General features: G+C 44.5%; 1 protein-coding gene across 2 annotated transcripts in view; it reads right to left on the bottom strand.

Annotated features, from left to right (window-relative positions):
* Positions 1-15,852, bottom strand: part of MASP1 (MBL associated serine protease 1) — a 175,087-nt gene that overhangs the window by 99,977 nt on the left and 59,258 nt on the right. For both annotated transcript variants that reach the window (XM_082249634.1, XM_082249635.1), the window contains exon 3: positions 11,097-11,274. In XM_082249634.1, the coding sequence (XP_082105760.1) occupies positions 11,097-11,274 (178 nt within the window). The remainder of the gene's footprint in view (positions 1-11,096; positions 11,275-15,852) is intronic.

Genomic DNA, 15,852 nt, shown 5'->3' with positions numbered 1-15,852 from the left:
GAATTATAGGGTCAGTGTCTTCTACAAACTACAATCGATATTGCTGTGTGGGGGGTGGGGTGAATCTGCACTCAATCCTGATCTACGATCTCTTCTCAATCCTGTTAGGGACAGAGTCTGCTGAATTTTAGGGAAACTGTGTTCTACAAACTACAATCGATATTGCTGTGTGGTGTGGGATTGGAGATAGGCAGGTGTCAGTGATCCACATCCATTTTTCTGTGTGTGAGCTGCAGTGAACACAATCTTTTTGGGCTGCAGTGAACACAATCTTTTTGGGCTGCAGTGAACACAATCTTTTTGGGCTGCAGTGAACACAATCTTTTTGGGGTGCAGTGAACAAAATCTTTTTGGGGTGCAGTGAACACAATCCTTTTTGGTGTGCAGTGAACACAATCTTTGTGGGGTGCAGTGAACAAAATCCTTTGTGGGGTGCAGTGAACACAATCTTTTTGGGGTGCAGTGAACAAAATCCTTTTTGGGGTGCAGTGAACAACATCCTTTTTGGGGTGCAGTGAACACAATCTTTTTGGGGTGCAGTGAACAAAATCCTTTGTGGGGTGCAGTGAACACAATCTTTTTGGGGTGCAGTGAACACAATCTTTTTGGGGTGGAGTGAACAACATCCTTTTTGGGGTGCAGTGAACAAAATCCTTTTTGGGGTGCAGTGAACAAAATCATTTTTGGGGTGCAGTGAACACAATCTTTTTGGGGTGCAGTGAACACAATCTTTGTGGGGTGCAGTGAACACAATCTTTTTGGGGTGGAGTGAACAACATCCTTTTTGGGGTGCAGTGAACAACATCCTTTTTGGGGTGCAGTGAACACAATCTTTTTGGGGTGCAGTGAACACAATCTTTGTGGGGTACAGTGAACAGAATCTTTGTGGGGTGCAGTGAACACAATCTTTGGGGGGTACAGTGAACACAATCTTTTTGGGGTGCAGTGAACACAATCTTTGTGGGGTGCAGTGAACACAATCTTTTTGGGGTGGAGTGAACAAAATCATTTTTGGGGTGCAGTGAACAACATCCTTTTTGGGGTGCAGTGATCAAAATCCTTTTTGGGGTGCAGTGAACACAATCTTTTTGGGGTGCAGTGAACAAAATCCTTTGTGGGGTGCAGTGAACAGAATCTTTGTGGGGTGCAGTGAACACAATCTTTGGGGGGGTACAGTGAACACAATCTTTTTGGGGTGCAGTGAACACAATCTTTGTGGGGTACAGTGAACAGAATCTTTGTGGGGTGCAGTGAACACAATCTTTGGGGGGTACAGTGAACACAATCTTTTTGGGGTGCAGTGAACACAATCTTTGGGGGGTACAGTGAACACAATCTTTTTGGGGTGCAGTGAACACAATCTTTGTGGGGTGCAGTGAACACAATCTTTGGGGGGGTACAGTGAACACAATCTTTTTGGGGTGCAGTGAACAACATCCTTTTAGGGTGCAGTGAACACAATCTTTGTGGGGTGCAGTGAACAACATCCTTTTAGGGTGCAGTGAACACAATCTTTGTGGGGTACAGTGAACAGAATCTTTGTGGGGTGCAGTGAACACAATCTTTGGGGGGTACAGTGAACACAATCTTTGTGAGGTGCAGTGAACACAATCTTTGTGGGGTGCAGTGAACACAATCATTGTGGGGTGCAGTGAACTCAATCTTTGTGGGGTACAGTGAACACAATCTCATACTTCTGAAGATTTGAGGGTGCTGCCTGTTCCATACTCCCCCTACTCCTCATCTAGCCTTTTAGGGGTACAAACAATAGTAATTGGGGCCTAGTGTGGTTGTGTACGTGTGATATACATACACTTTTTTTGGATCATATTTTCTATTCCGCTATTTAATCAAAAACCTTTGGGGATCAGTTAAATTGGGGGATAGTCTGTGTTGGTACGTGTGAGAGAGATCCACCTTTCCAAGTTGTTGGGGTTCATCTCATACTTCTGAAGGTTTGAGGGTGCTGCCTGTTCCATACTCCCCCTACTCCTAGCCTTTTAGGGGTACAAACAATAGTAATTGGGGCCTAGTGTGGTTGTGTACGTGTGATATACATACACTTTTTTTGGATCATATTTTCTATTCCGCTATTTAATCAAAAACCTTTGGGGATCAGTTAAATTGGGGGATAGTCTGTGTTGGTACGTGTGAGAGAGATCCACCTTTCCAAGTTGTTGGGGTTCATCTCATACTTCTGAAGGTTTGAGGGTGCTGCCTGTTCCATACCCCCCCTACTCCTCATCTAGCCTTTTAGGGGTACAAACAATAGTAATTGGGGCCTAGTGTGGTTGTGTACGTGTGATATACATACACTTTTTTTGGATCATATTTTCTATTCCGCTATTTAATCAAAAACCTTTGGGGATCAGTTAAATTGGGGGATAGTCTGTGTTGGTACGTGTGAGAGAGATCCACCTTTCCAAGTTGTTGGGGTTCATCTCATACTTCTGAAGGTTTGAGGGTGCTGCCTGTTCCATACTCCCCCTACTCCTCATCTAGCCTTTTAGGGGTACAAACAATAGTAATTGGGGCCTAGTGTGGTTGTGTACGTGTGATATACATACACTTTTTTTGGATCATATTTTCTATTCCGCTATTTAATCAAAAACCTTTGGGGATCAGTTAAATTGGGGGATAGTCTGTGTTGGTACGTGTGAGAGAGATCCACCTTTCCAAGTTGTTGGGGTTCATCTCATACTTCTGAAGGTTTGAGGGTGCTGCCTGTTCCATACTCCCCCTACTCCTCATCTAGCCTTTTAGGGGTACAAACAATAGTAATTGGGGCCCAGTGTGGTTGTGTACGTGTGATATACATACACTTTTTTTGGATCATATTTTCTATTCCGCTATTTAATCAAAAACCTTTGGGGATCAGTTAAATTGGGGGATAGTCTGTGTTGGTACGTGTGAGAGAGATCCACCTTTCCAAGTTGTTGGGGTTCATCTCATACTTCTGAAGGTTTGAGGGTGCTGCCTGTTCCATACTCCCCCTACTCCTCATCTAGCCTTTTAGGGGTACAAACAATAGTAATTGGGGCCTAGTGTGGTTGTGTACGTGTGATATACATACACTTTTTTTGGATCATATTTTCTATTCTGCTATTTAATCAAAAACCTTTGGGGATCAGTTAAATTGGGGGATAGTCTGTGTTGGTACGTGTGAGAGAGATCCACCTTTCCAAGTTGTTGGGGTTCATCTCATACTTCTGAAGGTTTGAGGGTGCTGCCTGTTCCATACCCCCCCTACTCCTCATCTAGCCTTTTAGGGGTACAAACAATAGTAATTGGGGCCTAGTGTGGTTGTGTACGTGTGATATACATACACTTTTTTTGGATCATATTTTCTATTCCGCTATTTAATCAAAAACCTTTGGGGATCAGTTAAATTGGGGGATAGTCTGTGTTGGTACGTGTGAGAGAGATCCACCTTTCCAAGTTGTTGGGGTTCATCTCATAATTCTGAAGGTTTGAGGGTGCTGCCTGTTCCATACTCCCCCTACTCCTCATCTAGCCTTTTAGGGGTACAAACAATAGTAATTGGGGCCCAGTGTGGTTGTGTACGTGTGATATACATACACTTTTTTTGGATCATATTTTCTATTCCGCTATTTAATCAAAAACCTTTGGGGATCAGTTAAATTGGGGGATAGTCTGTGTTGGTACGTGTGAGAGAGATCCACCTTTCCAAGTTGTTGGGGTTCATCTCATACTTCTGAAGGTTTGAGGGTGCTGCCTGTTCCATACTCCCCCTACTCCTCATCTAGCCTTTTAGGGGTACAAACAATAGTAATTGGGGCCCAGTGTGGTTGTGTACGTGTGATATACATACACTTTTTTTGGATCATATTTTCTATTCCGCTATTTAATCAAAAACCTTTGGGGATCAGTTAAATTGGGGGATAGTCTGTGTTGGTACGTGTGAGAGAGATCCACCTTTCCAAGTTGTTGGGGTTCATCTCATACTTCTGAAGGTTTGAGGGTGCTGCCTGTTCCATACTCCCCCTACTCCTCATCTAGCCTTTTAGGGGTACAAACAATAGTAATTGGGGCCTAGTGTGGTTGTGTACGTGTGATATACATACACTTTTTTTGGATCATATTTTCTATTCCGCTATTTAATCAAAAACCTTTGGGGATCAGTTAAATTGGGGGATAGTCTGTGTTGGTACGTGTGAGAGAGATCCACCTTTCCAAGTTGTTGGGGTTCATCTCATACTTCTGAAGGTTTGAGGGTGCTGCCTGTTCCATACCCCCCCTACTCCTCATCTAGCCTTTTAGGGGTACAAACAATAGTAATTGGGGCCTAGTGTGGTTGTGTACGTGTGATATACATACACTTTTTTTGGATCATATTTTCTATTCCGCTATTTAATCAAAAACCTTTGGGGATCAGTTAAATTGGGGGATAGTCTGTGTTGGTACGTGTGAGAGAGATCCACCTTTCCAAGTTGTTGGGGTTCATCTCATAATTCTGAAGGTTTGAGGGTGCTGCCTGTTCCATACTCCCCCTACTCCTCATCTAGCCTTTTAGGGGTACAAACAATAGTAATTGGGGCCCAGTGTGGTTGTGTACGTGTGATATACATACACTTTTTTTGGATCATATTTTCTATTCCGCTATTTAATCAAAAACCTTTGGGGATCAGTTAAATTGGGGGATAGTCTGTGTTGGTACGTGTGAGAGAGATCCACCTTTCCAAGTTGTTGGGGTTCATCTCATACTTCTGAAGGTTTGAGGGTGCTGCCTGTTCCATACTCCCCCTACTCCTCATCTAGCCTTTTAGGGGTACAAACAATAGTAATTGGGGCCCAGTGTGGTTGTGTACGTGTGATATACATACACTTTTTTTGGATCATATTTTCTATTCCGCTATTTAATCAAAAACCTTTGGGGATCAGTTAAATTGGGGGATAGTCTGTGTTGGTACGTGTGAGAGAGATCCACCTTTCCAAGTTGTTGGGGTTCATCTCATACTTCTGAAGGTTTGAGGGTGCTGCCTGTTCCATACTCCCCCTACTCCTCATCTAGCCTTTTAGGGGTACAAACAATAGTAATTGGGGCCTAGTGTGGTTGTGTACGTGTGATATACATACACTTTTTTTGGATCATATTTTCTATTCCGCTATTTAATCAAAAACCTTTGGGGATCAGTTAAATTGGGGGATAGTCTGTGTTGGTACGTGTGAGAGAGATCCACCTTTCCAAGTTGTTGGGGTTCATCTCATACTTCTGAAGGTTTGAGGGTGCTGCCTGTTCCATACCCCCCCTACTCCTCATCTAGCCTTTTAGGGGTACAAACAATAGTAATTGGGGCCTAGTGTGGTTGTGTACGTGTGATATACATACACTTTTTTTGGATCATATTTTCTATTCCGCTATTTAATCAAAAACCTTTGGGGATCAGTTAAATTGGGGGATAGTCTGTGTTGGTACGTGTGAGAGAGATCCACCTTTCCAAGTTGTTGGGGTTCATCTCATACTTCTGAAGGTTTGAGGGTGCTGCCTGTTCCATACCCCCCCTACTCCTCATCTAGCCTTTTAGGGGTACAAACAATAGTAATTGGGGCCTAGTGTGGTTGTGTACGTGTGATATACATACACTTTTTTTGGATCATATTTTCTATTCCGCTATTTAATCAAAAACCTTTGGGGATCAGTTAAATTGGGGGATAGTCTGTGTTGGTACGTGTGAGAGAGATCCACCTTTCCAAGTTGTTGGGGTTCATCTCATACTTCTGAAGGTTTGAGGGTGCTGCCTGTTCCATACTCCCCCTACTCCTCATCTAGCCTTTTAGGGGTACAAACAATAGTAATTGGGGCCTAGTGTGGTTGTGTACGTGTGATATACATACACTTTTTTTGGATCATATTTTCTATTCCGCTATTTAATCAAAAACCTTTGGGGATCAGTTAAATTGGGGGATAGTCTGTGTTGGTACGTGTGAGAGAGATCCACCTTTCCAAGTTGTTGGGGTTCATCTCATACTTCTGAAGGTTTGAGGGTGCTGCCTGTTCCATACCCCCCCTACTCCTCATCTAGCCTTTTAGGGGTACAAACAATAGTAATTGGGGCCTAGTGTGGTTGTGTACGTGTGATATACATACACTTTTTTTGGATCATATTTTCTATTCCGCTATTTAATCAAAAACCTTTGGGGATCAGTTAAATTGGGGGATAGTCTGTGTTGGTACGTGTGAGAGAGATCCACCTTTCCAAGTTGTTGGGGTTCATCTCATACTTCTGAAGGTTTGAGGGTGCTGCCTGTTCCATACCCCCCCTACTCCTCATCTAGCCTTTTAGGGGTACAAACAATAGTCATTGGGGCCTAGTGTGGTTGTGTACGTGTGATATACATACACTTTTTTTGGATCATATTTTCTATTCCGCTATTTAATCAAAAACCTTTGGGGATCAGTTAAATTGGGGGATAGTCTGTGTTGGTACGTGTGAGAGAGATCCACCTTTCCAAGTTGTTGGGGTTCATCTCATACTTCTGAAGGTTTGAGGGTGCTGCCTGTTCCATACCCCCCCTACTCCTCATCTAGCCTTTTAGGGGTACAAACAATAGTAATTGGGGCCTAGTGTGGTTGTGTACGTGTGATATACATACACTTTTTTTGGATCATATTTTCTATTCCGCTATTTAATCAAAAACCTTTGGGGATCAGTTAAATTGGGGGATAGTCTGTGTTGGTACGTGTGAGAGAGATCCACCTTTCCAAGTTTTTGGGGTTCATCTCATACTTCTGAAGATTTGAGGGTGCTGCATGTTCCATACTCCTCTTCCTCATCCTCCCTTTAGGGTAGGAAAAAATTTAATCGGGCCTAGTCTGTGTTTGTACGTGTGAGATACACAGTTTTTTATCCTATTCCGCTATTCAATACACACCCTTTTGGTGTAAAAAACATTAAATTGCGGCATAGTTTGCATATTTGACATTTGCATATATTGTGCCTTGTTGCGCTGTTTTGGGTACTCCACCAACATGGCCAGTGGCAATGACGCCATTCTCAGCTTAACTATCCCACTTCTATGCCTCCTTGAAAAAACAATTTGGGCGATGATGGAAGAGGATGTGGCACAGGATGAGGAGGAGGAGGAGGAGGATGAAGAGGTAACATTTCAAAGGCTTTCAGGGCAGTCATTGGCAAGGGGCTCCGAGGGTGGGTTCCTGCACACACAAACGCCAGGGACACAATTGTCCAGCAGGGGCACAGTTCTGGAGGATGAGGAGGATGAGGAGGAGGAGGAGCTGGAGGAGGAGATGGAACCATGTTCACAGCAGGGTGGCACCCAGGCCAGCTCATGGCCATCAGTGGTGCGTGGCTGGGGGGATACAGAGGACACGGACGATACACCTCCCACAGAGGACAGCCTTTCGTCGCCTCTGGGCAGCCTGGCACACATGAGCGATTACATGCTGCAGTGTCTCCACAACGACCGCCGAGTTGCCCACATTCTAACTTGTGCTGATTACTGGGTGGCCACGCTGCTGGATCCCCGTTACAAGGACAACGTACCGTCCTTAATTCACTCACTGGAGCGCGATCGCAAGATGCGCGAGTACAAGCGCACGCTGGTAGACGCCATGCTGCTGGCATTCCCATCTGACAGCGGGGCCACAGTGGAAGCACAAGGCAGAGGAGGAGGAGGAGGAGGTCGCCAACGCAACCAGGGCACCGCCAGCACCTCAGAAGGCAGGGTTAGCATGGCCGAAATGTGGAAAAGCTTTGTCAGCACGCCACAACAAACAGCAGCACCAGCAGCTCAGATGGAACGTCTTAGCAGGAGGCAGCATTTTACCAACATGGTGGAGCAGTATGTGTGCACACGCCTACATGTAGTGAATGACGGGTCTGCCCCCTTCAACTTCTGGGTCTCCAAATTGGGCACATGGCCTGAGCTTGCCCTTTACGCCTTGGAGGTGCTGGCGTGCCCTGCAGCCAGTGTATTATCTGAACGGGTATTTAGCACGGCTGGGGGCGTTATAACAGACAAGCGCAGCCGCCTGTCCAGAGACAATGTGGACAAGCTCACGTTCATTAAAATGAACCAGGCATGGATCCCACGGGACTTTTCCGTACCTTATGCAGAATAGCAATGGATACCGACCTTACCCACCCATTGTTCCATTTTTGCTCTTTCTCACTCTTTTGGGGTGTACCCTCATTTAAAATTTTTGAAAAGAAGCAGTGTTGGCTACCTCGTCCTCCTCCTCAGGGCCAGATTAATGTAGGGGCTATTGGAGCTGCAGCTCCAGGCCCCTACCTTTTATATAGGCCCCGGGTTGGCCATATTCACTGTTACCGCTCTTCTGTCACTTGTAAACACAGAAGTCTGGCTTCTATGCTCGCTTCCCCAGGCAGCACCCTCAGAACCTCCCCACACAGCGTGAAGGCCGGACAAGGAGGGACAGTTGGCGATGCATGGATGTGTTTATGGGCTTCAGAGACAGCATCCCATGTTGAATTAGGCATGCATGGCTGCACCCTTCCTCCTCTGGGTGCATGGCAAGGCATGGCCCTTAAGGCCCTTCAAAATCCTCAGCACCAAGCCCATGATGCTGTTAATCCGGCCCTGGTCCTCCTCCACCGCCGCTTCCACCTACACCGCCCATAGGTGTGCGCAGCCTATTGCATTAAGGTGTGCACCCCAAAGTTGAAATACACATGCATGTGTTTGCCAGCAGGGAGAGTAATGTATCGGGGCCATGTACCTGTAGGCAAGGAGAAATAGAGCAGAGCAGGTCCCAGGGAGATCTTTCCCATCTCCTCACTGGCAATGCTATGTGCCCTAGGTGATTAGGGTGTGCCCAGGCACACCCAGCACACCCTGTGCGCACGCCTATGTCACCGCCACATCCACCACCACCTCAACCTCCCTCCTACTCCATATGGGCCTCGTCCTTCAGAGATGAAGAAGAACATTGTTTTATTTTTCTGTTTTTTTTTGTTGTTTTAAGTTATTTCCCTATCCACATTTGTTTGCAGAGCACTTGCCATGCTCTTAATTACGTTTTGCTGCCATTTGCAGCACTCTAGCCCTTTCCTTTGGTGTTTTAGAGCCATTTTAGTGCCTTAAAGTTCGGGTCCCCATTGACTTCAATGGGGTTCGGTGTCCGGGAAAAGTTCGGTAAAAGTCCGGGACACGGACCCGGACTTTTTTTTAAAGTTCGGCCGAACCCGTCGAACACGGACATCTAGGTGTCCGCTCAACCCTACCTGTGACCACTGGAGAGAGGAAGGAAGAAATCCCAAATGCTGCACATCCATGCGTGTGGAATGATGGTGGAAGAGACCACCTCAGCCTGGGCTTCTGCCGGGCCACGCCCCGAACACATTATTGGTCATGAGGATCTCCTTGACTAAGCACTGCGGGGGTGGGGGGCAAAGAGAAACTTGTTGGGTGCGTGGCCTAGGCTCCACAGCGGTTGTCTCTTCCACCATCATTCCACATGTATGAATGTGTGGCATCAGGGATTGCTTCCTTCCTATCTCCAAATTGAAGGCCCCGCTGCTAATTTTCTGCAGATTTGCCACAATTTTTTAAAAAAATATTGCACTGCATGTCTTTTGAACTATGGCCTCCAAGCTTAGAAAAAAGTCAATAAGCGAGCTGTTGGATAAGCTGGACTACTTACTATAAATTGGGAGGGGGGGCAGCACCCATAGTTTCAGTAAATTGAAAGCTGTTATAGGCAAAGTATAGGTAAAGCTAACACACCTCATAAGGAAAGGTTAGAATCAGTTACATTACATTACTTAATCCTTCAGTTCTTTGCCTTTAGTAAATTTGGGTCTAACCTTGCTCATTCAAATTGTCCTGCTGCTGGCCACTAGTGCATCATCAGCAGTGTTTTAATTCTTGCAGTAAAACAGCTGTCTGTTCTCCTTTTTCTAGTAGATTTCATCCCATTCTCCCTCCTCTTCTGTTGATGGGCAATTTTACACTGACTTTTAATTTGCTACCTCTTCAAAAAGAAGTGCGGGATTTAAAAAAAATAAATATTCATATTCACCTAGGTGAATGCAGCCCCAATCCGATGCTGCATCTTTACCTTGTCGCCTCTTCACTGGGAACTCAGTGATCAAAGGACACTGATCGCTCAGTTCTTAGGTCTGCTCTAAGCACAACAGAGCGGTGATTGTCCCCTCTATGAGCTCTGCCCCCCCAGAGCTAATTGGAGTGCACAACTGTGAAGGGGTGGGAACAGCTGGCTCAGTCACCCAGTGGCACACTGAGAGGCTGAGCCAGCTGCCGGTCAGGCATGTGGGCAGATCGTGACATTATTGTCAGGATCCCTGCCGAGCTTTTACCCAGGCCTGTGATGTCAGCTAACAGCGGACTTTAGCCTGCTGTCAGCTGAATCTGGGTCACAGGAGTCCAGAACTAGGTGCACTCCTATGACCTACAGGAGAAGTATGGCCAAAAGAGCTCATAGAACTCTTAATGAGGGCTTGATAGAAATTGGCTAGCAGCAGGACAGTTTTTCATCCGCGAGAACAGGGTAAGCCACAGTGAGCTACTGACCAATTTCAATATGCCAGTCAAAGCAGCCTTATTACCAATGGATGAAACAGCATGTGTCACTTCTAAAGCTATCTGAAAAAGAAGCCTTTGTCAAACTGTGATAAATCAGATTGGGGTGCTGCAGTATGTAAGCCAAGTTAATTATAAATGAAAAAATCTATTTCACAGTCAAATATAAACTGAAAATGTATGCTGTCACTGAGAACCATATGGAAAACGATGCTGTTCTATAACCATTCACAGCTTTGGTGTCAACAAAACATGTTATTTAAAGGATTTTTGTATTTTAGATTTAGCCATATTAAAAGACCTTCTTGTCACTGTATTGTATTTCATTTTTTTATGCAATGACTTTTACCTCTAAGTTCTGGTTCACTGAAATTCAAACAAGATTCACAAGACCCATGGCAAATCGAAGCAATTTAGATTCTCTCATCACAAGAATCCACCAATATTTTCACAAAATTGAACATTTTTGGTTGTAGTAACACTTTAACAAGTGGTTAACCATATATAGCATTTAGGATAACTAGTTCTGTGTTTAAATAAAGAGACCTTACCAACTGCACTATAGTGAGCATCAAAGCCGGTAAAACGTTCCTCATTGGAGAAATCAGACCTAAAGGTAAGGCTGAGAAAGTTTCCAGGAGATGTGATTATTTGCTTCCCTGGAGCTTGTTCTGTGTCAGTACTTTCCTTTCCACAGAATGTTGCCAACACTTGTTCATCAGTCTCTACCTGTAGAGAAAACAATAGCCAATATTCAAAATACTGTGTATATTCTGGAGTCTAGTGCAGCATGAATATGAGATCAGTACAACTTTGTTTTGCCAGATGGTAAAGAATAAGGCTGAGCATGTGACAAATTCACTAGTATTTTTTTTTTTTGTAAGGTTCCAGAAATGGGTTTGACATTGTTGTTCAATTTTATGCTACCACCCTGTGGTCATTATATTAGTTGTTGTCATTCTTTTTTAATCTTCCCTTTTCTATGATGCAGTATCCTTCTTCTTTGTTGTGAGTTCATACTTTCTAATCTATCCTGCAAGACATATTGAGGTAAGGAGAGAAATATTCCTTTTGATCACTACAAATACTGCCATCTCGACCTTTTTACCTTGGAGAAACCCTAGAAAAGAAGTTTGCGATCTCGGGGAACCCCTAAAATAAAAAATGATATATTTATTGTAGAAATAGCATTAAATTAGTTTTTTTTTTTTTAACCGGGGATTTTGTAGAACAGGTTTTGTGAGGACTCCCCAGGGGTCCTGCCACAATTCAACATTGTGGCAGATGTATATCCAAACTGTTTTCAGATTTCACTGTCAGTAAGCACTGTCTATGTACATTTATATCTGATACCTCTCTATGAGTTGCGGCTCATGTGAACTCAGATGGTGGCACCAGGAGGAGTAGAGAAAGTAGGAACACATCACTGAAAGACGAGGTGAAATCCTGTGAATGCAGACTGCAGAGAGGGGAAGAAGATAACTGGATCACATGACTGAAACAGGAGGTGACATCCTGTGCATGGCAGCGCTGAATGCAGACTGTGGAGAGGGGAAGCAGAGAGTGGGAGCATGTGGCTGGATCAGACTGATCCAGGGGGGTCAGTCTCATAATAGCTTTATGTTAAGGCATAACATAAAGCTATTATGAGCTCAACTTCTGTTACATTCAGTCTGATCCAGCCACAGACCCAAGGGTAAACTGGGACCAAACCCTGGGATCCCTGACCACAGAGGAAAAATGGGAATGCTTTAGGAACATATTAGCTAAAGGCATCTTGCAGTGCATTCCTATGGGAAATAAATTTAGAAGAGACAAAGCCAAACCTGGATGGTTAAACCGTAGCGTCAAAAAACTTATTAGGGGAAAAAAATTGGCCTTCAAGAAGTATAAATCAGAGGGCACAGTATCGACTTTCGAGCAATACAAGGAGGCAAATAAGAAAAGTAAACAAGAAATCAAGATGGCTAAAATCAACTTTGAGAGACAAATAGCGGAGGATAGTAAAAAAGCCCAAAGAAATTCTTTAAATATATCAACAGCAAAAAAACTAGGGCAGAGCATATTGCACACATAATTAACAATGATGGGAGGATGGTTGCAGAGGACACTGAAAAAGCAATCGTGCTGAATGCTTTTTTCTCGTCAGTCTTTACACAGGAAACGGAGGGGTACACTGACCATGACTGTATGGTTAGTAGTAATACACAGGACTTGCCACTATGGCTAACAGAGGGTGAAATCAGGGAAAGGCTGGATAAACTTAACACAAACAAATCACCAGGCCCGGATGGCGTACATCCGAGAGTACTCAAGGAACTCAGTAAGGTTATATCCAGACCACTGTTCCTGATCTTTGCTGAAAGTATTAGGACAGAAGATGTACCAGGGGATTGGAAGAAAGCTAACGTGATTCCGATATTCAAAAAGGGCCAGAGGCATATCCCGGGAAATTATAGGCCTGTCAGTTTGACATCAATAGTATGTAAACTTCTGGAGGGGATGATAAGGGACTATATCGTAGAGTTTGCTAAAGACAACAACATCATCAGCAGTAATCAGCACGGGTTTACAAATGGGCGTTCTTGTCAAACCAATCTATTAACATTCTACGAGGAGGTGAGCTGTGAGCTAGATAGGGGGAGACCAGTGGATGTGGTGTACTTGGATTTCGCTAAGGCGTTTGATACAGTTCCCCACAAGCGCTTAATTTATAAAATAAGGTCTGCAGATATTGACAGCAGGGTTTGCTCTTGGATACGGAATTGGCTTAAAGGGCGTGTCCAAAGGGTGGTAATAAACAGCGCATACTCAGACTGGTCTGAGGTTGTAAGCGGGGTGCCCCAGGGCTCAGTCCTGGGACCAACCTTGTTCAATTTATTCATAAACAACATTGAGGTCGGGATCAGTAGTTCGATATCAGTTTTTGCAGATGACACAAAATTGGCCAGGGCAATAACTGCACAGCATGAAGCAGATATCCTACAGAATGACCTGGACAAAATTACAGAGTGGGCAACGACATGGCAAATGAGGTTTAACGTGGAGAAGTGTAAGGTTTTGCACTTGGGGACTAAAAACATAAAAACACAATACACGTTAGGAGGGGAACCCTTGGGGGAATCAAAAATGGAGAAGGATCTGGGAGTCTTGGTTGATGATAGATTAGGCAACAGCATGCAATGTCAAGCGGCAGCTGCCAAAGCCAGCAGAATATTAGCATGCATAAAGAAAGGGATGTATTCCAGAGATAAGACTATAATCCTTCCACTTTATAAAACTCTGGTCCGACCGCATCTGGAGTATTCTGTCCAGTTCTGGTCGCCAGTCCTCAGGAGGGATGTGTTGGAGCTGGAGAGAGTCCAGAGAAGCGCAACTAAACTAATTAGGGGATTGGAGGACCTTGACTATGAAGAGCGTCTACAATCGCTCGATTTATTCTCCCTGGAGAAGAGACGTCTGAGGGGGGACATGATAGCAATTTATAAATATCTTAATGGGGATCCCAGCTTAGAAAAAAAGCTGTTCATTCGAAGGGATTGCATGAGGACTCGAGGGCATACAATGCGATTAGAGGAGAAGCGTTTTAACCTCAGGCAACGTGGGGGGTTCTTTACTGTTAGGGCTACAAGATTGTGGAATTCTCTACCACAAGAGGTGGTTTCTGCGGGTAGTATGGTGGCTTTCAAAAGACTCTTAGACTTACATCTCAAGGATCAGAACATTCAGGGGTATGTGAGATGATTACAGCCACACACACCTACACAGGTTGAACTGGATGGACTATTGTCTTTATTCAACCTCACCTACTATGTAACTATGTAACTATGTATGTAACATGCACCCGCTCTCTGCTGTCTGAATTCAAGGCTGCTAAGCACAGGAAGCCCCCTCCTGCTATATTCATCTACGTGGTCCCTGTCTCTTCTCCCCTTCTCCGCAGTCTGCATTCAGCACTGCCATACACAGGAAGTCACCTCCGGCTACATTCATCTACAAGGTCCCTCTCTCTTCTCCCCCTCTCTGCAGTCTGCTTTCAGCACTGTCATACACAGGATGTCACCTCCTGTTTCAGCAATGTGCTATACATGCTTTCTCCCTCTGCAGTCTGCTGTGCTGCCATACACAGCATCTCATGTCCTGCTTCAGCTCTCACTCTCTCCACTCCTCCCTGGGCCGCCCTTTGAGTTCACAGGAGCCAGAACTGAGATGAGATTACCTAATCCGGGTTACTGAGCCACCATGACTTTTCTCCAATAGTATCAATTTGCAGTGATACAATTACACCTATTCAATGGAGAGAAGAGATTCTAAACCAGTGCAGAGATCTGACCACTAGGAGTGTGATTCAGCAGTGTGCTCCTGCTCTCTAGACTCCTGCTGGCACCGCCTTTGAGTTCACAGGAGACGGAACTACAGAGGAGGTATCGGGTATCAATGTGCGCTAACAGTACTCACTGTCAGTGTGCGATGAAAACAGAATTGGGCGGATATACCTTTGCCACAAAACTGATTTGCGGTGGGCCCCCTGGATACTTTCCGTGGAAACCCCAGTTGAGAAACTCTGATGTACTGCATCATATTGTTTACCTAAACTCTTCTGCATGCAATAAAGATATTTGTGGATGCCAAGTGTTTGGTAAGTTCAGCTATCTGATAAATATTTTCTGCAGTGATTGTCTCTGCCCCATTCAGGCCAGGCACAAAAGTCCCATGAAGGCATAAGGCACAATTACAACAGGTTGAGTGAGAATAGTTGAAAGGAATAAAAGGAATAAAATAAAACAGCCTTCTGTATATTATAAGCCTTCCTACCTGCACATTGTGTTTTCACCCACAAAAGATGTGCATTGATTATGTGGCCTCTTGTAGGGATGATCGAACGGTTCGGGTCGACCATCGATTCGACCCGAACATTGACTGTTTGAAATTCGGCCAAATTCCGAACTTTTTGCAGAAAATGTTTGGAATTCGGCAACCAGAACCGACCAAAATGCAATGGGACAGGAATTGGGCTTTAAAAGCCCGTGATTGGACCAGAACCATCAGTAAAAGCCAATTGAAGGGGCAGGAGGATGCTAAGAATGTGATTGGAGTGACTATGGGGTCCAGAGGCCAATCAGTAGTGAATACACCCCCCAGTATATATATACAGGGGCTGTGGAAGAGAGTGGAAGCAGTTCAGTTACTCCTGCTTTAAAAGTGTCATTTAGCAATTATTAGTGTGAGGAAAGGGATATGCAGTGTAGTTAGGGTACTATTTTCCACTATAGTTAGATTCAATAATCTAGTTTCTGTAGGGAAAGT

Source organism: Pelophylax lessonae (genome assembly GCF_965119305.1).
Source record: "Pelophylax lessonae genome assembly, chromosome: 3".
Classification (NCBI taxonomy): Eukaryota; Metazoa; Chordata; class Amphibia; order Anura; family Ranidae; genus Pelophylax; species Pelophylax lessonae.
The sequence above is the reverse complement of the archived record's forward strand: the minus strand, read 5'-3'. Positions and strand labels throughout refer to the sequence as shown.